We start from the raw sequence: 22,279 nt of genomic DNA, 5'->3' as shown, positions 1-22,279 counted from the left end.
AAATTGAATAATCTGAGCTTCCACTTTAAAAAAATTGAGGGAAAATAACAATCTAAGCTTAAAGTAGGCAGAAAAAAAAGTAAAAATTAACAGGAAAATCAAAACGATTATAACCACGAAATCAATAGAGAAAACTCAACAAAACAAAAAACTGGTCCTTTGAAAGATCAACTGATGAAACTACAGTCTGTCTGTACAGACTGTCAGGAAAAAAAAAGTAAGAGAGAAGAAACCAGTAACTAATACCAGAAATGAAAGAGGGGTCATATCATAGCTATTGATGCTGTGGATGTCAAAAGGATGATAAAGCAATATTATGAATAACTCTATACTAACAAGTTTGAAAACTCAAATGAATGAATTACTTGAAAAACACAAATTACTAAAACTCACATGTGGAGAAAAAGATAATCGAAATAGGCCTATATCTAATGGAAGAGACTGAATCAATAATTAATAACTTTCAAAAAAATAAAGCGCCAGGTCCAAATGGTTTCACTAGTAAATTTTACCAAATACTTAAAATGTAAACGGTATCAATACTCTAATCTCTTCCAGAAAATAGGACTACTTCCTAACTCATTCTGAGGACAGCATTACCATACTGCCAAAATCAGATATAGACATTATATAGGAATAGATAGCCATCGATCAATTATCTCTCCTGAATATATATTTAAAAATCTTCCACAAAATACTAGCAAATCAAATCCAATGATGTACAAAAAGTGTTGTATAACACAAGCTAGTAGGATTTTCTGGTATATGAGGCTGGTTCACTATTTGAAAATTGGCTAATGTAAACCATTACATCAAATGGCTTTTTAAAAAATCGTATGATTGTATCAGTTGATACAGAAAAGGGACTTGACAAAATCCAACATAATTTGTGAGGACTCTCAGAAAATTAGGAATAGAGGGAACTCTTGAATTTGACAAACACAAAATCTACAGCTAATATCCCACTTGATGGTGAGAAACAAAATGTTTTCCCTTGACATTGGGAACAAGGTAAGGATGTCCCCTTTTACTTCTACTCGACATCTCAACCTCATTTTGAATGTCCTCGCTAGTGCAATAAGACATAAAAAAGAAAAAAAAAAAGGCATACAGATTGGGAATGAAGAAATAAAGTAACGTTTTTGTCCACAAATCACATCGTCTATGTAGAAAATCCCAAAGAATCAACAGCAACAAAAAGCTCCGGCAATGAATAACCTGTTACACCAATTTGCAAGATAGAAAGTTAATATACAAAAGTCAGCTGTTTTCCTACATGCCAGCAACGAACCATTTGAATTTGAAATTTAAAACACAGTAACATTTACATTAGTACCAAAAAAATTAGGAAAGTATAAATCTAATAAATTATGTAGAGGATGTAAATGAGAAAAACTAGAAAACTTTGATGAAAGAAATCAAAGAAAATCTAAATAAAAGAATTATTCATATTCATGGACAGAAAAACTCAGTATCGTTCAGATGACTATTCTCAACTTGATCTTTAGATGCAACGTAATCCCAGTTAAAATCCCAGTAAGTAACTTGGTCAACATAGCAAAACCCTATCTCTACAAAAAATACAAAAATTAGCCAGGCATGTTGGTATGTGCCTATGCTTCCAAGCTACTCAGGAGGCTGAGGCGGGGAGATCACTTGAGCCCAGGAGACTGCACAACTGCACTGCAGCCTGGGAGACAGAGTGAGACCCTTTCTCAAAACAAAACAAAACAAAATTCCAGTAAGTTATTTCGTGGTTATCAACAAACAGATTCTAAAGCTTATACCCAGAGGGAAAAGACTCAGGATAGCCCAAACAATATGGAAGAAGAGTTGAGAGGACTGACAGTACCCTACTTGTAGAATTACTATGAAGTTACAGTAATCAGGACAGTGTGGTATTGGCAAAAGAACAGACAAGTAGAGAAGTGAAATAGAATAGACAGTACAGAAATAAACCTGCACAAATATAGTCAGCTGATCTTTGACAAAGGAGTTAAGACAATTCTTTGGAGAAAGGATGATAGTCTCTTCAACAAATGTTGTCAGCAAAATTGGATATCGATATGCAAAACAATGAATCTAGACAAAGACCTTATCCTTTTCATTGAAAGTAACTCAAAATGAATCATAGATCTAAATGAAATATTGTAAAACTTCTAGAAGAAAACATAGGAAAAAATCTAGTTAACCCTGGGTTTGGCAACAAATTTTTGGATATAAAACTAAAAGCATGGTCCATGAAAGGAAATACTGATGTTTAATAAAATTAGAATCTTCTGTTCTGTGAAAGACAACGGTACAAGAATTAAAAGATAAACCACCGATTGAGGAAAAATATTTGTAAGACAAATAGCAAATAAAGAATTTGTGCCCAAAATACACAAACAATTATTAAATCTCAATAAGTAAACAACCCAATTTAAAAAATGTAAAATATCTAAAAAGACACCACCAAAGATGATATAGAGATAGCAAATGACATATGAAAAGATGCTCAGCACCACTTGTCAATACGGAATTACAAATTGAAACTGCGATGAGAAACCACTACATATATATTAGAATGGCTAAAATTGGAAGAAAAAAAATGAAAATACAAAGTGCTAACAAGTATGTGGAGCAACAGGAACTCTGTTGTATTGCTGGTGGGCGTGCAAAATGGTACAGCCACTTTGGAAGACAGTTTGACAGTTTTTTGTTGTTTGTTGTTCTTTTTTTAACATCAAGCCTTACCATATAATCCAGTTAATGCAGTCCTAGGTATTTATCCCATTGAGTTGAAAACATGTCCATACAAAGACTGCATATGAATGTTTATAGCATCTTATTCATAATCACCAAAATTTGGAAGCAACAAAAATGTCCTTCAAGAGGTAAATGGATAAACAGTGGTTCAGCCATACACTAGAATACTATTCAGTAACAAAAAAAGCTTCAAGCTACCAAAATACATGGAAGAATCTTAAATGCATATTGCCAAATAAAAGAAACCAGTTTGAAAAGGCCACATATTGTAGCTTTATGACATTCTGCAGAAGGCTAAACTACAGAGACAATAAAAAAATCAGTGGTTACCAAAGGTTGGGTACGGGAAGGATGAATAGGTAGGACACAGGAGATTTTTAGGGTGGTAAAATTATTCTATATTGTTCTGTAATGGTGAATATATGACATGATATGATGCATTTGTTGAATCTCATAGAATCTTACAACACAGAATAAACCTTAATATAAACTATGGACTGCATTAACCATAACGTATCAATAGTTGTTCTTTAATTGCAACAAATGTACCACATTGATGCAAGATATTTAAAAAGCAGAAACCTAGGGGTTAGGAGGAGGCAACAATATGGGAACTCAACAATATCTGTTCGATTTTTCTATAAATATAAAACTTTTCTTAAAACTAAAGTCTGCTAATTTTAAAATGAAGTTAATAGCAAAAATTAAAACTCTGGCCCTAGTGAGTACAGAACATCAATCAGACTTCCTCCTACAATGAACAACAAAAACAAGCCTGCTGTTCCCTTTTTTATTTTATTTTTTTAAGAGACAGGGTCTCCCTATTTTGCTCAGGTTGGACTCAAATTCCTGGGCCAAGCAATCCTCCCTCCTCAGACTCCTGAGTCACTAGGACTATAGGCATGCAGCCTGCTGCTTCTTTGAATACCATAGTGAGCTCTGAAATGCCAGAGAATATGCAAAATTAGCAAATAACTTTACCCTCATTTTGACAATAGCCTTGCGAATTGCCCATAGCTTAAAAAGAAAATATTGCTCACTTTTTTCTTAGTTTAGTTGTCTTATTAATAAAGGTAGAAGAATGTAAGACATTAAAAAGACCTTCTACAAAAAAGAGATTTAGTTTTGGTAAAATAGAAATAAATAAAATTTCCTTATCAACTACAAACATACAGTCAAGAGTAAGCACTCCTTAAATCCTAGGTATGATCCTGTTTTACATGCATTATTTAATTGAATTCTAAAAATAACTGTGCAAAATCAAGTGCAATTATTATCCTCATTTGACAGATAAGGGAATCGTGGCCTAGAGAGGTTAAATTAATCACTCAAGATTGAGGACCCAGATTTTCAAGTGGTATGTGTAGCTTCAAAGCCTGAATTACAATGGCCATATTACTTCTCAATTCTGAGAAAATAAGTATAAGATTCATTAAAAGAAGTTTATTTCAATAATTTTAAACAAGTTTAGTCAAAACAATGTAACCAAGATAGAGTACTAAGATATATAAAAATGCTCCAGTGTTTGTCAATCTTGAATAAGATTTTGAGCAAATATCATTATAAGCCTAAACCATCTTAATGATATCTTTGCAGAAATGTATATAATGTTCATGTATACAGTGCACACATGCACAAGTATATTCTGAAAGACACAGAATGAGGGAGAGAGAGAGGAAGAGATATTCTAAACCATTAAAAATAATTATTGTGTTAATTTTTATTATAATGACTTGAATAGGTCATCAAGGTACTAGAACATAACTGCTGACTGCTATACCAAAAGGCAATTTACAAAGCTAAATATCTCATCTCTGCCTTCTTTCCAATTTACTCAGTGTGGAAAATGATACTGGCCTTCCAAAACCTTCACTTATGTTTGGACTCTTTCCATCTTTAAGTCTTATTCTAGTGTTGCTGACCATTAAAATAAATATTTCAGTGGGGCTGGAAAAGTCTCTTATTAGCCCAAGCCAAGCTTTATATGGCTTGTGCACTTTAAGAGGTTAATCTAGCCAGCCAACTCACTTTGTTCAGAAGTATTAAATGGAAAGACTGTAATATTCAAAGAAAGGCAAAGTTCATTGGGTAAAACCTCAATAATATAATGGAGCATAAAACTTCTAGAAATTTTTATCATAATATTTTATGAAACATATGCACACACTCACTGGAACAGAATCCAATCAAATGGTTTTGAAGGTCAGTTCAAAATCACCACATATGTAGAATGTCTGTGAGAAATATGTACCATTTCCAAACTGCCAGGAAATATGTACTATTTCCAAAACTTCCTTTCCCTACTTGATAGTTTATGATCAGTTCAGCAGTTTACTATATAAAAACAATAAAGTCATCTACTACAGCAATGATACCATTTTCAGCTGAAGTATAAGTTTAGTAAAATATTCCAAATTTTCATATTAATATATCCTTGTGTTATAGAACAAAGTGAATTATAATGTATAATTCTAGAATGAAGTACTATTTTAAGTGTGGGCAATGCATATAAAAATTAAAAACAATTATGTTATTTTCCACTTCAAAACCAGGGGCCAGAGGAGAAGACACTCCATTCTTACATTTTAAAGAAAAGTGAATTGGAATGGGCATGGTTAGAGCCAACTCTTAATATAATTCCATGTTTCTAAAATGCCCAAATTCTAGGAGCAACTATGATTCTCCTAAGGGGAAGGAAGTAAAGGTCCACTTTGCGTGACAAAGGTCAGATTTCTGCAGGCAAATGAGGTTTCTGTAGTTAACTGTTCCTGGATTATCACTGTCTGGGGAAGGTCCTAAAAGGTCAAGAGAGGTTTCAAATTGTGCTCACTGCTTAAGGGACATCCTAGGGCTACCTCAATCAATGTAAGACCATTAGGACTTTTCTAACTCTGATTCCAGTTTTATTCTCGTAAATCTTGCTTGCTAATACATATTGCTGATGTAGATTTAAAAAGAAACTAAAATAGTATCATACATAGATCAAACGATAGAATACACTCATTTAACAACTTATTTTAACTCTAAGATTGAGTTCAGTGAAATCCAAGCAGACAAGAGAGGTTTAGAATCTGGCTCTAATAACAAAGGATCACTCTACAGTAGCTGTGCTGGTGTTTACACTCCATGATCAATGACACTATTCTAGATTTCATTTAGTATGATGTAGCTTTACACAAACTATCTTAAACAGTCTCCCCAGTCATCACATATGTTTTATTATGGTAAAATTTTATTGTTCACTTAGATTGTAAAGACTTTTGAGTCATTGAAATACAATAAACGTTGAAGTCAAAATTATTATTTGACAACATTTCAGTGTTACTCTTTTAGTGCAACTATATGTCTAAATTTTCTCACAATGGAATTGGAAATACACAAAACGGATTATATTTATAAAAGCTGAAAGTGTTCCACCTATTTTGTAATTAATGAAGGGCATCTCTAAGTATTTTTAGATAGAGTGTAGAAAACATCTGTATTTAATTATATCTTACTTTTCTTAAACAGGCAATTGGAATTGAATTAAGGAATATTTTGAAACCCCTATAGAGATATTAAAGTATTAATGGCTGTTCAAGAACTTCATTGCTACAATGCTTGAAAATATTTAGTTTTATAGATCAACAGCCAGATACTTCATAAATATCAGATTTTCAACATAAAAGGAAGAAACATGAAATACTGAACAAATACAGAAAAAATACCTCTAGAAAAGACCAGGGATTTTTCACTATTATTATACAGCACATAATAAGGCACAGAAAATGTCTTGCATATTTGTGCAAATTTAAATAGGGTTTGTAACATATATTTCCTGAGAAGGATTTATTTTTAAATTGTGTTGTGGATTGAGAAAATCTATGAGAATAAATTAACAGCTTGTTATTTATTCTTCACAGAGGAAAAACTTTAAGCTGTTTGCATGGCAACAGTGGGACACAAAGTATGGGTTTTCAGTACTTCTCCTTAAGTATTAAAAATATCAGATTTTCTCTCTGGGTGCTTAATGTTCCCAAATGCCACTTCTTTTCAAAGTCAGTATCAGTTCTGCAGTCAGTTTTCAATCTCCCAGTGGTAAGGATATATTCAAAGGCTCTGCACTCAGCAGGATAGAAGTCTTTCTCTGTGAATGTAACTGTATCACTCATCAGTAACCTCCTGCCATAAGGGGAATCCATATTTTTCTTTCCTTTTAGTAACTCCTTGGACTCTTGAATGCCAGTCACTTCCCTAAGAGCTGGGGTAGTATCTACATAATCTCAGTAAATAGCTCCTACTCATGCTACTCACAAATAAATGTCAAGCCTGCAGATCAAAGTCCCCACATTCTAAAACTCATGTCCTTTATGGATCACTTTTCATAAACTATACTCTTGTTTTAGAAATAACATAGAGGCTCACTTTTTGCTTTCTTGCTTTTATCCTAGAGAAGTTTATTTATAAGACACTCTGATTCATAGATAATAGTGTGAAATTCTGATGCAATACATAAAACTCAATTATCTTTGCCTTTGAATAGCCTTCTACTGAAGTATTTCATAATACTTACCATCTTTTAGTAGAAATGAAAAAATCTTTGGGTTATTTAAATTAAAAAGCCACAGGTTGTTTTGCAATAGTTAAAGATCATTTCCTAGTGCCTACAATATATGCTAGATGGCCAATAATAAATTCTAATTCATAATTGATTTTATTTTTAAATCTTCATTATGCTACAGGTAAATGATATGACAGAAAATAGCTTCGGTGTATATGTTTTTACAATCTATATTCATTTTAATTACTCAGAATTGCTTGGGAAAATGAATGTAATTATTTGAAATCATTTTCACTCTGCAGATTTCATATATAAAATAAATAAATCTATACTTCTTCAAGTAGATCTGAGTCAAATACAATAGACCAAGCTATCTTATATGAACATCTTTTCAGATCAGTTGTGGAGATAAACATTTTTAAATTTACTACTGTCTCTAAATAACTATATTTGGCAAACAACATGAGATTTAGAATAGAATGTACACAAATGCTATTTATATGTATATCTAGTTAAAGTTTAAACATTTATTATAGCAGTAAGAGCATATAAGACATTAAATATATACATATCAGAATGCTCAGAAAGGAGACAAAGATGGAACAACAAATACAATCCTTAGAGCCACAGAACTGTTTACTAAATTCTACATAAAAGCTTCATTGTGCTATTTCCCCTATATAAATGCTAACATAACTACATGAGATTATCAGCTATAATTTCACTCTGAGTTCTATTATAATCCATGAGATATTAGGCAAGTCACTTACTCAGAAGATAGCTTTGGCCTCCACTGTTTTCACCACGAAAACAATTAAAATTTAAGGTTTGTAAAATATTTGTCAGAAAAATTAAACTTTATTGTTCTCATTTTTGTGGTAAATGGTTGAGGTACGGCAGAAAAACAGGTCAATGAAAGATATTACAGAGGCCCTATCTAATGGAGAAGTGTTAGGTTTTCTGAGATATCAAATTTTTATTTTTATTTATTCCTAATAAGAAAATAATTTGGCTAAAATTAAAATACGATGAACTTTTAAATTGAAAAAGAGGTATTTTGATTATGTTGTGAATCAACTGATATAGAAATAAGTAGGGTATGTGTGTGCATGTGCACGTGCTTATGAGCATGTTTGCTGATGCTGGGGACAGGAGTGGGGAGGTATATTATCTATGATTCAAATCCTTTGACTTTCTTCTAGAGGTGTGGCAAAATGTAACTTACAGGTGTGTTACAGAAGAGCAAACAGAGTTCCTGTTAAACCAACTTACCAGTTTTTCGAAGGGGGAAATCATCCTTTGCATCTTGTGCTCCTGGTAATGTATACTTGTAGGATGGAGACGTTCCACTAAGGGGTGGAGAGCTTTGATCCAATGATGTGTGGTGGGCAGCCCTAGAAAAGAGAAGGAAGTTTCACTATTTACTTAGTAGTTTTTACTGCATGTCGGTCAGCAATAATCAGCTGTGCATGCTATACACGTGCCTCATGAGCTATGTTTATGCTCTTTCTCCTTAGTGCATACAAACCACAGCCTCACGTAACCAAGTTCACTGTAGCAGTATGCTATTGAATGATGCAGGGTTCCTAAGGATGTCCACCATGTGGTTGGTCATACAGTCACATAGAAAAGTTTGCTTTGCTAAAGTAATTTATCAAGAGTCTGAGCTTTTGACAATTTGAGATTTTTGCCTATGCTCTCTTAAGAGCCATCTTAGGGGAAAAGTCATCATCTCAATCCTTTTTAGTCAATAGTATAAAACAATCAAGGTAAAAGTAAACATATGCAAGGACTTCATTTTAAAAAATTGCTGGATAGTACATGTGAGTACATGAGAGTAGCCTTTTTTATTGAAAAGACAGGATTTTGCCGACAGACTCCCATCTCCTGACTTTCGTGTCAGTTTCAGTAGTAAAGAATGGGAATCACATTCTTTAATAAGAAACGATTTTTAAAAATGTTTTCTTTTTCCTGGATGAATACAATCTAAGAGATGCAATTGTGCTGCTGGAGAATAGTTTATAGGACTGAACACTGACTATATAGTAGATATAAATATCTATAATTATATATGTAACGAAAACAATAAACAGGACATAGTGCCACCATCACAATGATTGTTCTATCATTATTATTTGTTTAAAGCATACATTTTAAAGACTTTATTGGTTTAAGGATATTTCATCTAGCTATAACTGGCAAAAAAGGTATTAATCTCAGATCCTATAATTTAATCATTTGTAGTTATCTGAAGTTGGACTCTACTGAAGCTCAATTCCATAAAAACGAGGTAAATATTGCCAAGTAACATGTAAGAGCTATGCTTAATATTAACTAAGAGAACAGCTAATGAACTTAACCAACAAATTCTTTGCATGTAGCTGTTCCTCATTTAAAAATGCTACTATCTTTTCTTAGACCAGACTTTAATTTTGAATTATGATTTAGCTATAAATTATGTGTGTAGTTTTAGGTAACAAAATCGTGTTTCTTTTTAAATAAATTGTGATATTGATTGAATATTTGAAATTGTTCTTCAGAGATTTGTTTTTCATGTCAACTGATATACATGATAGAAATTATGAAAATCACTCAAAAGTATTTATAAAACATTATGGTATCTGTCTGTTACCTGTTTGGGGATGTAGAGAAGGGCAGATACCTATAAAATAGGCTTATAAGTACATTAACTCTTTAAATAGAACTCCCAGGATGTTTACAGTATTAATATAACAGAGTAATCAAATACTATTTCTATCTTTAATGGTGTGAGGGATTGAAAAATATGTAAGTGTAAAATTCTATGGTCTTTTGGTAAACCCTTTTAAGAAAGAAATGAAACTATTACCTATTAGTCTATTATCCGTATATGATTTGCCTATCAGTTATTGCCCTGAGTTTTAAAATCATCACATCCTCCAAATTTTATTGAAATATTTGTGTATTGGACTTACGGAAATATGGTTCCATAAACACCATAATACCACAATGTATTATGTTGTCGGGTTGTGTGTCAGAAGCCAAGCTATTATTTTGCTGTCTGGGAAGAAATGAGGTGAGGTAGGCAGGGGTAAACTATTCATTGAAGACTTACAGTTATTTATTTAGCAACCTTCCTTCTTTCCTTCCCTATCCTCCCTTATCTTCCTTTCTTCCTTCCTTTTTTCTTCATTTGAGACAAAATTCTACTAGACTTTTGAAAATAGCTGACCTCCACCTTACACCAAGTCAAGTGTAATAAAATCACAATCTGCCAAATCCTTTGAAATTACTATATAGATATCAGATGCACCAGCTGAGAATGGAAAAATGCAAAATACAAATGTCTATGCCCACCTCACATTTGTCAGTTATTCATTCATCAAAGAACGTATATACTTCCTTGCCCTCAAGTTGATAAATGCTACCATTTATTTAGCACTTCTCTCTGTTATGTACTTTACCACGTTATTTCATAGGACCGTCCCAGCAACCCTAGAGAGCATGCACTATTATTTTCCTCTTTTTATGGAGAAGGAAACTGATCCTTTGAGAATTCAAAGAACTTGCCCACAACCAGACAGCTGAGAAATGGCAGACTAAGGATTTGTGCCCAGGTCAGCTAAATACAGAACCTGTGTTCTTTACCCCGGGAATGAAAACAGCCAAACACTGAACATACGTGTACCAGAGCTTGGGATGGCGGCTCACGGAATGATTTTTTCCATTAGTTGGAGTGTCTTTCGTTGCTGATTTACTCAATAGGAATTCTTGAAGCTTCTGCTTTACTTCTGTACTTGCCACTGCCCCTGAAACACACACACACACACACACACACACAGAAACAGATGTTGATGGTGAGTTTTGTTCTCTCATGCCTCTAGAATATTTAACAAAGATTAAGAAGTAAAATCGCTGGTCACAGCATATAAAGTTTTCCTATTAAAAGAAGAAACCACAGTCCAAATATGCTTTAGAAAATAGTACAGTAATGCTTTATAAATACTACTTAAACTGCAAATTTTCAAAAGACTTCAGCTATTTATTTAATTACTTTTGCAGAAAGGGAATTCCCAAAATCATTTTTTTTATGTTTAAAAAATACTGCAGAGGAACAAAACACTGTATTTTAATAATCAAGTTATCTTAAGGGATTAGATCCATATTAAATCCCTTAAACACATTAAAATGATCTTTTCTGAGTTGCTAGTTTGAAAACCTTAGTTTAAAAAAAACCCTTTGAGCATTAAACAAATAAATATTGCTGACAATTCCACTTCAAGTCATCAAATTTTAAACCTTGCTACGACCTGATTTTGAACTGACCTAATACCGGGGAATTATTTGGATCTGTCTCCCTCTTGTGGATAGTTCTTTTGCATGTGTTATACCTTAAATCTTCTCAAAGCTTGAGTATGCCAAAACTAAATGGAGGCAAGGCTTTACTTAGAGAGCAATTATTACTTGGCCAGGGGTAAGGAAGGCATAGTCAGGAGATGTGGATACAAGCTGATTATTAAACAGGATGGCATATATTAGACTGCTTTAGCATTACATTATTTTTAAGGTTCAAAACAACAGAAATTAGCACCTTTGCCAGATAATGCTAAGTTTGCTTCTTGAGATGCTCTGCAGACTCATGATGTGAGCTGGTATGTAAATGTCAAAACTTCACAGTTGGGTCTACAATCTATGCTTTTAATTAAACACAGACAATTTTGATGAGTCTAACTGCACTCTTTATCAGGTTTTGTTTTAGAATAATGATCAGCTAACGATGAGGAAAGAGAGTCCATCGTTTACCCTGGTGCCTCTTACTTTCTCGTCCTCTATCTTTGCCTCTGAGAGGAGGAAGCTGCTGTTCTCTGCGATGCCTCTCTACTTCCTGTTCTTGCCTCTGCTGCTCCAGTTTCTGCTCCTTTTCTAGGAGTTCTTGTTGCTGTTTTATGGCTAGAAGTTCCTGTTGCAACTTGCGAGAAGAGAAAGACATGAGAGTGTGCAATTTCTTTAGGCTTCATAGTCATCACTGACCAAAACTGAAATGTTATGAGCTTTTGGAACTAGTTTGTATTTAGTTCATATTTGTACCCACTTTTTCTGTAAATCATTGAAATCTAAGGACAAGCAACTAATGCAGTGAAGGTCTTAACATCACCTACAGGCAAGTTTTCGGTAGCTCCGTTATCTGTGCATCCCTCTCCAAACGAACTACTAAATTCACTCAGGTCTTCTCATTTCCTTTAATTAAATCTTTATTTCCTTTAATGAATTTTCTTTGAACATACAAACAGGGAAAGGTAGGGACTGCTCTGAAGTCTATTTTGCAAAGTCCCTCACATTATAAATGAACAACGGAAATCTTCCATTCTTAGCCTGAGAAATGGTGTAAAAATAATCAAGGCAAATACAGAATGGTGAGATATTAAGTTAGTTTGGGAAAAGTTTACCTGAAGTTAACAAATGTTAAAAATTTCAAAACCTTACAGAGCAAGTTCTCAATAGACTAATGCAATGTATATATTCATAATATGTAGAATATATTCTCTCAAAATATCAAAATAGCAAAAGCTTTATTCCTTCATCCAGCACATAAAAGCTTTTAGATTAAAGACACTGGTCAAGAAGAAACCACTTCCACAAAACTTCATTTCAATGTACTACTGTTTAGCTTTCTGAATCTCTTGAATTCACTTTCAAACAATGAATGAAATGAATATGATGCATTCTTGTTCTCTTTTTTATTTTTATTTTTGAGATAGGGTCTCACTCTGTTGCCCAAGCTGGATTGCAGTGGCACCATTATAGCTCACTGCTGCCTCAATCTCCTGGGCTCAAGCGATCCTCCCACCTTAGCCTCCTAAGTGGCTAGGATTATAGGCATATACCACCATTCCTGGCTAATTTTTTTTTAAATTATCATTTTTAGTGGAGACAAAGTCTTGCCATGTTCCCCAGGTTAGTCTCAAACTCCTGGTCTCAAGTGATCCTCCAACCTTGGCCTCCCTAACTGCCAGGATTACGGGTGTGAGCCACCTTGCCCAACCTGAAGCATTCTTTTTAATAGACATCTTGAGATGTCCATTTCCATTCAGACTGAGAAATATATATCTATGAACTATAGTAAATGTGTTCACTGAGGAATAACTAAGGACCTTGAGTTCTACTTAGGTTCTGACATTAGTAGATACGAAATCTGGACAAGTTACTAAACTACTCGGAGCCACAGTTCCTCATATGTAAGAGAGAGAATAATCTCTCTTCAGTCACATATTTATAATGTACATAAAATTTAGTTTTTAAGTTTGAACCCTACTGATTTCAATTATTATTATTATAGGTTGGGCCTCCCTAATTTGAAAATCCAAAATCCTAAATGCTCCAACATCTGAAATAGTTTGAGCACTGACATGATGCCACAAGTGGAAAATTCCATACCTGACCTCACGTGATGAGTTCCAGTCAAAATGCAGGCACACAACAAAAAGTTTAGTCAGCTTCACCCAGGGAAAAAAGACCCTTCCAGCCCCCATTCAGCTGCAATATATTTTTTCCACACACACCCAGATTCACCCACATAAGCACACTCACAAAAGGTAACAAAATAGCGTGTGTGTGGGCAAGACATGCCAATGGCATGTTCCTCACATTCAGACTCAGCAATGATAGTGATGCCAAACAACCACAGATTGTCCACATGGGTGGATGAGACAGTGACACCTTTCCTTTCCGACGGTTTGATGTACCCAAACTTTGTTTGAAGCACAAAACTATTGGCAATATTGTATAAAATTGCCTCCAGACTATAAGATGTATATGAAATATAAATGAATTTTATATTTTGACTTGAGTCCCATCTCCAAGACTCTCATTATGTACAGATATGTAAATATTCTAAAATCCAGAAAAAAAAATCCAAAATCTGATATATTTCTAGTCCTGGGAATTTCAGATAAGGTATACTCAACATGTGTTTGTAACTTTCAATACTAACGAAGTTAGTAAATTTTGTTTTTTATATTAGGTGCCTAAAACTCTTGATTTTATACCAAAAAGTAATAGAACAAAAATAAAAAGCTATTATATGGAATGGCATCAGAGTCACTCTGGAGCAACAGGAAGCTAACTCTGTATATCAACCATAACAGCCTTATTACTCACAGAAGGACATAGAAGCATTTCTGGTTACTCTTCATATTAAAATCTTCAGCGTTTTGGCTTTAATACAGCAGTCCCTTAATGGGTGTTATTATTCCATTGTAATGAAATAATATTCCATTGTAGCAGGAGGAATGCTTAAATTCTGCCTTACTGTTAAATTCTATACAGATACTTGGGTTGGTCAAATTAATTGGGTGCTTCACCCAAAGCCCCAATGTATCTGAACTTTAATTTTTCATAGGAATCTAGAAAAGCACACAATTTAATTACCATAGCTACTATTCATTATCAAAGATTGCATGAATGAGGTTTAAAACAATAGAAAGAAATAAACCTTTAGCCCTTTATTTCTAGATGTTCTGGCCCATGAGAAAGGCAGGGCAACTTAAGAGCTTTGGAGGCAGACAGGGCAAGACTGTAAATCTTGGAGCAACAATTTATTGGCTGTGTAGCCTTGGAAAGGTAACATTATTTCTCTCTACCTCAGTTTACTAGGTGGAAAAATTGGATAACAGCATCTAACTCAACAAATGGTGATTATTACAGAAGCTAAAGACTCAAAAAGCTAATATAAATAAAGCATCATGTACTGTATCTTTCCCATAAAAATAAAATCTTAATGAAAAGCATCAACTTTTAGCTTTATCCATAAAAAATACAAGACAAAATAAAAATTCTAAAAATCAATAAACTTCCTAATCTGAAAAGATAATATTAATTATGTCTTTGGTTTCTAAGAAAACAAATTATTATTTTAGAAAATCATTTTAAAAGCTAAATTTTCCTTTTAGCCATCTCATAATCCTTTTTTCTCACAGGAGTCACTTTTTCAATATTTTCCAGATGTCAATAAACCTACACTATTGTTTTGTTTGTGCCAAATGAACAATTAATTATCTACTTGCTACTATTACCTTTTGAGTAAAATTAAGCAATAATTTCTTTCTAAACAATTTATATTGATTTTATAGCTATAAAAGGCAGCAACAGAAATGAAAAGAAGTATCTAAAGCTGTAACTTATCAGTATTGCCCTGTATTTAGGGAAACATGACTCACATAAAGCAGCAATTGAACTACACCGATCCTTACATCTTAAAGTATGGTGAAAAATGTACATTTTACTCATTTCTCTTTCCCATCTTAACATGCTGGAAAGAAAGAAACAGATCTAGGTATCAATGTTTCTATTATTGTTTCAAAGGTTAAATTTAAATAATGCTTCAGTATTCATCTAAAAATAAGTCTAAAAACTAAAGAAAGGCTACCCATACTTCAAAATGTAGCCATGAGCTACTGATTCCATTTGGGACAAAAGAAAATACTCTCACTTTAAGGTATTTTATAGATCAATAATACACAAGAGTTCTTTTTGGAAAGTTCACTAGTAAAAGAAAAAAATATATTTTATATCACTTGTCAAAGAGCCTTTTTAGAGATATAATCAAGTTCTTCCAGGATTAAGAAACATCTTGTAAACCAAGTAATATAGAGAAGATAGCATTTTTACTTCCTTAGAAACTGTCATATTAATGTGGTAAAATTATATACTATTAACATTAGTTATCTATATCAACCCTCTATCGATGTGCTTGTACTTGATATGCAAACAATAAATTAAGTTCCTATAATACAAAATAATAAAGTATGAGATAACATAATTTATTACATTCATAAATTAGCAAGTGTTTGTCATCTCTGAAAGAGTTGTATATAAAAATAAAATTTTTATTGTAAATCTTTGCTGCTTTTCTCTGTCATAATAAATTCAAATTAAATAGCCTTGCTTCAACTGTCTTTGTCAAGAAGTTGTGAGATGTTTTACAAATAAAGCTAAAGTAATATTTATCTCTGGAGATACAAAATAAAAAAACAGACACTTCTAATATTATTTGATAATAAGCTATTATTTTAAATTCTGGAATATGGATATATTTGTGCTAGAATAATTTAAACAACTTTAGTCTCAAATTGTCAACTACTCTCAAATACTTTCAATAAATCTTATCTACAGTCTATAAAAATATTTGTACCAGTTTCTCCATTTATAAATCCCTTAAGCTTTTTATTATACTATTATTTTGAATGTATACATTATGAGTTTTTTTCTATAAGGAAGATTAGGACATACTCAGAACATCTACTTATACACCATGTTTGTTTTTCAAAAACAGTTGTCTTCATATAAGGTGACTAATGTATCCTTTCTCACAAATAGTATACGTAGACTCTTCAGAAATGAAATATAAAATGGGTCTTCTAGGCTCATGCTTCTTCCTGGTGGAGAACAGATGGGGCAAATGAACAAAATCACATAGGAGAGATTCTAAAATTAGGATAGGAAGTTACTATTCTCTACTATTGATTCCATATGCTAAAGGATAAAGAAGGTCCCTCTGAGAAGCAAAACAGGTTTTAACAGGTACTTACCCAAAGTTTTCACTAGTAAAATCACAATTCCCTTCAAGCCATATATCCATGTCTTAATCACAGTGAATCTACCCGCAAAGTGTTCCCATGGGCACTGCTCATGCCCACCATGGTGCAGATTCCTGAGTAAGGTCACAGACAAAGAAGCATTTGCTACCTTGATATGCTCCTGAAGCTGAGCCTGGTGCTGCCGTGTCAAGTTCTCATGCTGCTTCTGAAACTCTGCTATCAGGAGCTGCTTCTGGATTTGTTGCTGCTGCTGGATAAGAAGTAATTCCTGCTGCAATTGCTTCTCACGGACAACAGGGTCCACCACGGGCATCATCATCCTGAGGTCTGTCCTTAGGTCTAAAGGTGAGATGGGCTCCAGGCCCACAGGAACTTCTGACTTCACATCCACTAAAGAACCAGAAAAAAAGGGAAATGGGGTGGAGGAGGGTAATAGAGGATTGGAAATTAGCACATTGATTTGAAACAAACAAAAAGTATAAGATATTATACCCTGTACAATAAATTTTATGCCAATGACTCTAGCCATTTCTTTATAATGATGATATAAAGGCATTTGTACATTAGTTTTGATAAATGGGCCATAGGCTAATTTCAGCAATTTGCACTCTGCCATGAATCTTCCACAATTCTCGTTTACAAACAGATTATTTCAATTGCTCTCTGGTATCGGCCATTCAGAAAAATTATTATACTGAACCCCTAACAACAATCAAGTCAGCGAGGACAAAAAAAAAAAAAAAAAAAAAAAGGAATTATGTTGAGGAAAAGATGCCCTAAGAGACAACTTCCACCATGACTAAATTTGTACACTTAAGAACATCTTCCTTTGTAATCAGAGTCAGAAGATATCTTAAACTTTACAAAGTAAAGGTTGTAATATAATGTGTTTACAGCACTATTGGATGTATCAAAGACAGAATACAAAACTGCATTCTAAAATGTGGAAAATGGTGATTAACAACAGCAATGGTGCCAGATTCAAACATCAAGGAGTGAAAGTAGTCAAGTTTCTAAGTCCTGATGTTTAAATGGTAACAATCTGTATCTCAGCTACCTCATTCCTAAAATAAATAAGGTGGAAAAAGTATAAGGAAACTTAAAACAAGTATTTAATCAAACCACTGGAGTAAAAAAAAGATTTGATGATCTCAGAATAACTATAGATGATAATATTTAAATTTATACAAATTAAATTAGAAAATAGATATAAAATTCTTAGCAAAAACTCTTAGTAGATAAGAATGCTGCTTTCTAAAGGTTTAGTTTAAGAAGAAAACTCACAGACAGTGTAGATATCCAAATATACCATTTATTTATTGTTGGTGTCCATTCTGATATTATGAATGACCAGCATTCATGCCAATCTGATTGTTAAACATTTTGAGTATGACCTTTACCCACAAGAATCAGGAAAATTGTGTAGTTCACTGTAAAAGGTTAAGCTAAAGACAACAGGAATTTTGGAGTGGAAACTGGCAAACTGGATTCCATGGCTTTTCAAAAGAGGCCAGCCACTACTCAGATAAAAACAATTATTGGTGGGAGTTGATGGGGGAAAAGAAAATACAGATCCAGTGTAGACAGAAATAATTGTTAACTGAAAATTAAATTGAAATATTTTTAGGGGGGTGGAGAGCTCATTTTTTTCACCCAGGCTGTAGTGCAGTGGTGCAATTATAGCTCAATGCAGCCCAGAACTTCCTGGCTCAAGGGATCCTTCTGCCTCAGCCTCCCAAGCATCTGGGACTTTAGGTGCATATCACCATGACCAGCTAAATTTTTCTTATTTTTTTTTTTTATACCTGGGGTCAGGGTAGTGGGGAGCTGGGGTGGTATCTTGCTATGTTGCCAAAGCTGGTCTTGAATTCCTGACCTCAAGTGATCCTCCTGCCTGACAGGCTCCCAAGTTCTGAGATTATAGGCATGAGTAACAGCACCAGGCTCTTCAAAAGTTTTAAATACTCCAGAAACCAAACAAAATGCTTCAATCTTTACATGTACCGGTTTTCAAATTCTGCTCTATAATCTAAATGCTTATTTGATTCTTTGATGTGTGTAACTTTGAAGATGTTATTAATTTCCCTAGGCCTCTGTTCCCTCATCTGTAACTTGGAGATAAGAACAGTAAGTACTAATAGTATGTAGCACATCCCTTAACAGATGTTTGTTTTTGCTTTTTTATCATATAAAAATGGAAATTTCTTATATGTTAAAATAAACCATCAATAGTAAGTAGCTAACAAAACAAAAATATTCGAAACAAATATGAAAATAAAATGGCACATAATTTCCACTAAATATTAGAAAATAAAAACACTAAAACATCTAGATCAAAACAAATAAAAGAATACAACTGAAAATAACCTTCACTAGTAAAGAACTGCAAATTATGAATCGAAATAGAGCATCATTAATTATTATCATATATATGACCCACGTATATACATAAGTGTATACAATGCCCCATTGTATAGGCTAAGTGTATGACCAAAGGGACAATTATTTATTGCAAGTGGAGCTGTCAACTGGTAAAAAACTTATGCAAAACCAACTTGGTAATATGTATCAAGAGGTGTTACATATTTCTACCATTCAATTCAGGTTCGTCAACTCTAGGATTATATCTCCAGGAGATAATACTGAATAGGGAAAAAAACAGTTCAATGCCATATTATTTACTAGAGTTATATTATTGTTATTGAAATCACCAACTACAAGGAAATGTCTCAGCAAAATATGTCACATCCATTTGGTAGAAAAACTACGCATTCATTAAAAATAATGTTTATGGGAATGTTAAAAAAGTTGTAACATTAAATGAAAAAAGTGATATAAGTGATATTTACACTATGATAACCATTTAAAATATATACACATAAGTAATGTAGTCAAAATAGATTTATCAAACCCCTTAAAGTCTCAGGCTTCATTCTAGATGTTGGAGTTTGGTATTTTAAAAAATGACAAAAATTTGAGCCCTTATTGAGTACATATTCTACCACTGTTTTTAAGTCATATTAGTTTTTAAATTCTAATAGCAATGACTGGTGATGTAGAGAACAGAAGATGGCTGTATTTTAGATGGAAATATGAATGATTCTCCCTTTACTTTTCTATATTTTTCCAAATTGCATCTAATGCTCTATTACTATAAGTAAGTAACTTAGATTTGCAGATTCCAGTTTGGAAACTACAAAGTTAATTTTCCATGCGAATTTAAGAGTTATTTTCAGCGAGTAAAGAAAGGCTAACAGAAATCCTGTCTACAGATGTTAAGGCTTCATATACTTAAATGTCCTTGCTGGTCATCTGAGTTGAATGTCCATGTGCATGTGCCTGTGCTTGTAGACTGATAGCAATCTTGGGTTGCTAACATTGGTTATTTTGCCATGGACTGACCAGAAGTTTGCACTGATGGTACTTTATGTGTCACTTTAATGAAAATGGGAAAATAATTTATAAATGAACTATAGTTTGGTGGACATTGACTTCTCAAACATGATATCTGTGAAAGGAAAGAAATTAATCATGACAAGTTCAGATGCAAATTAGAATGATGGCCTGTAAGGTCTCTTAATTGCAGCACCCAATGTAGAACTTTTAGTCAAGGCTCTAGAGTAACATGAGATTTTGAACATTAATTTAAAGAGTTGGCATAATTCCAACCAAAAGCAATGGTAGTTAAAGATATATTTCATTTTTACATTAAAAAGGCCAACTATAGCCTTCAGCTTTTACATGGAAATCCCAAAAAACAAAGGTCAGAACTTAACCCTATAAAGACAAAATGTAAAAATTCAAGAGACCCTGGGGTCTCTTCTTGCTGGCATTCTTGTTATCCATGAACTACAAACATCAAACCTATAAAAAAATTTTTTAAGATAAGAAAAAAAATCCTACAAGTCTCTGAAACAGTTATTGTAAACCTCAAAGGGTAATTTGACTTCTTAACCTGCTATCCCAACAGAAATGACTGTGTCTAACTGCTTGCCTTTGTTCAGAGACTAATCACTAAATTGTAAAAAATCACCCTCAACTTACAAAAACTGCTCTTGATTATAAATAATTGCCCAAGACTGAGAGAAAGTGGCAGGCAAGATCCCAGTCTTTCATCCAATTTATTCAGCAGCAATCCACATTCCATTTGTCTAGACTAAATATAGCAGCGTTTATACAAGAAATCAATAGTGCTTGCAGAGAGGAGAGCAAAGGCATGAATATTTCATCAAACTCAGAGAGAAATGGCAATCAGCACACTGATGGTTCTGTGTAGGTCATCTTTGGCCTGCTAGATTAGTTCCTCTTACTTGGACAATAGCTCATCTCTGCCTAATCATAATCATATCATAGCCATTCTTTCTATTTTTAACATTAATTGCATTGTGGGTGACAAAGGCTTATCATATTCCAAAAGGAATGTTAGATTTTTCTTACATCTTTTGTGACAGGCTAATAAGTCTCCCCAGGAGAAATAATAGTAACACAATACCAGGGCTGAGTTTCAACAAGTTACAGTCACTTTTACATCCCAGTATGTTTAAGAAAGGGCATTGTCCATAGCTGCCATATTATCATAATTAGAAATTATCAACTTACAAGGAAAAATTAACCACCATTCTTAACAGTGGATAAATGGAATCATCTCTGTTCACAACATTCCTTGTCTGGGAACATGCAAATTCCTCAAAAATTACTTAGAACAGGTGGCCAGTGATGCATGTGTTATATTAGAAGGGAGCTGATGACAGCAAATATTAGTATTCACATTAGTTGTGAATAAAACATGTTTTTTAAACTGATCTCAAGACCTCTTGACACATGTAAGAAAGGACTATGATTTAGCTAGCTTTATTGGGACTCACCTTGCTTGTCTGAGGTTGCAAATAAATGCAAATGTATGCTGTATTTATTATATTTCTATTATATGATTCATATTATTATATACCAAATGCCCAGTCAGAACATTTCCACATATATATTAACTAGTCTTAATTATTACCTTACAAAGTCCTGTCCATTCTCGACAGTGTCTGTCTTATTTGTTCAATAGTTATTCCTTCTTTTTAATGTTTATAAGCTCAAGAGATTTTTAAGAAACATTTTGTTTTTTAGTGAACTTGTAAATGAAAGAGCTCTCATTTCAAAATAAAACCAAAATCCCAAATCATATAGGTGTTTATAATAATCACATTTATTTGAGCATGAACATGAACATTCATGTTTAGCTTTAAAGTTCTGTAACAAATATTTTTTTAATTCAAGGGTCATTAAAGAGTTCATTCAGAGTACTAAAGATAATCTAGTTACCATGGAGTATTGGTTACTTCTTCACTTTAGATGCTGTTATTCATAGTATAATAAAACAGAATTTTCATATGTTCAAAAACTGTACTCTTTGGCTGCTACTTTATCA

General features: G+C 33.2%; 1 protein-coding gene across 6 annotated transcripts in view; it reads right to left on the bottom strand.

Annotated features, from left to right (window-relative positions):
- Positions 1-22,279, bottom strand: part of HDAC9 (histone deacetylase 9) — a 921,220-nt gene that overhangs the window by 393,633 nt on the left and 505,308 nt on the right. For 3 of the 6 annotated variants that reach the window (XM_011944152.1, XM_011944151.1, XM_011944155.1), the window contains 4 exons: positions 17,012-17,253; positions 12,086-12,227; positions 10,950-11,076; positions 8,561-8,682 (listed from right to left, as the gene is read on the bottom strand). In XM_011944152.1, coding sequence (XP_011799542.1) covers positions 8,561-8,682; positions 10,950-11,076; positions 12,086-12,227; positions 17,012-17,253 — 633 coding nt within the window. Of the gene's footprint in view, positions 1-8,560; positions 8,683-10,949; positions 11,077-12,085; positions 12,237-17,011; positions 17,254-22,279 lie in introns of all 6 variants that reach the window. The other 3 variants (XM_011944150.1, XM_011944154.1, XM_011944156.1) reach the window with 2 other exon arrangements.

Source organism: Colobus angolensis, unplaced genomic scaffold (assembly GCF_000951035.1).
Source record: "Colobus angolensis palliatus isolate OR3802 unplaced genomic scaffold, Cang.pa_1.0 Scaffold229, whole genome shotgun sequence".
In the NCBI taxonomy this organism is placed as follows: domain Eukaryota; kingdom Metazoa; phylum Chordata; class Mammalia; order Primates; family Cercopithecidae; genus Colobus; species Colobus angolensis.
The sequence above is the reverse complement of the archived record's forward strand: the minus strand, read 5'-3'. Positions and strand labels throughout refer to the sequence as shown.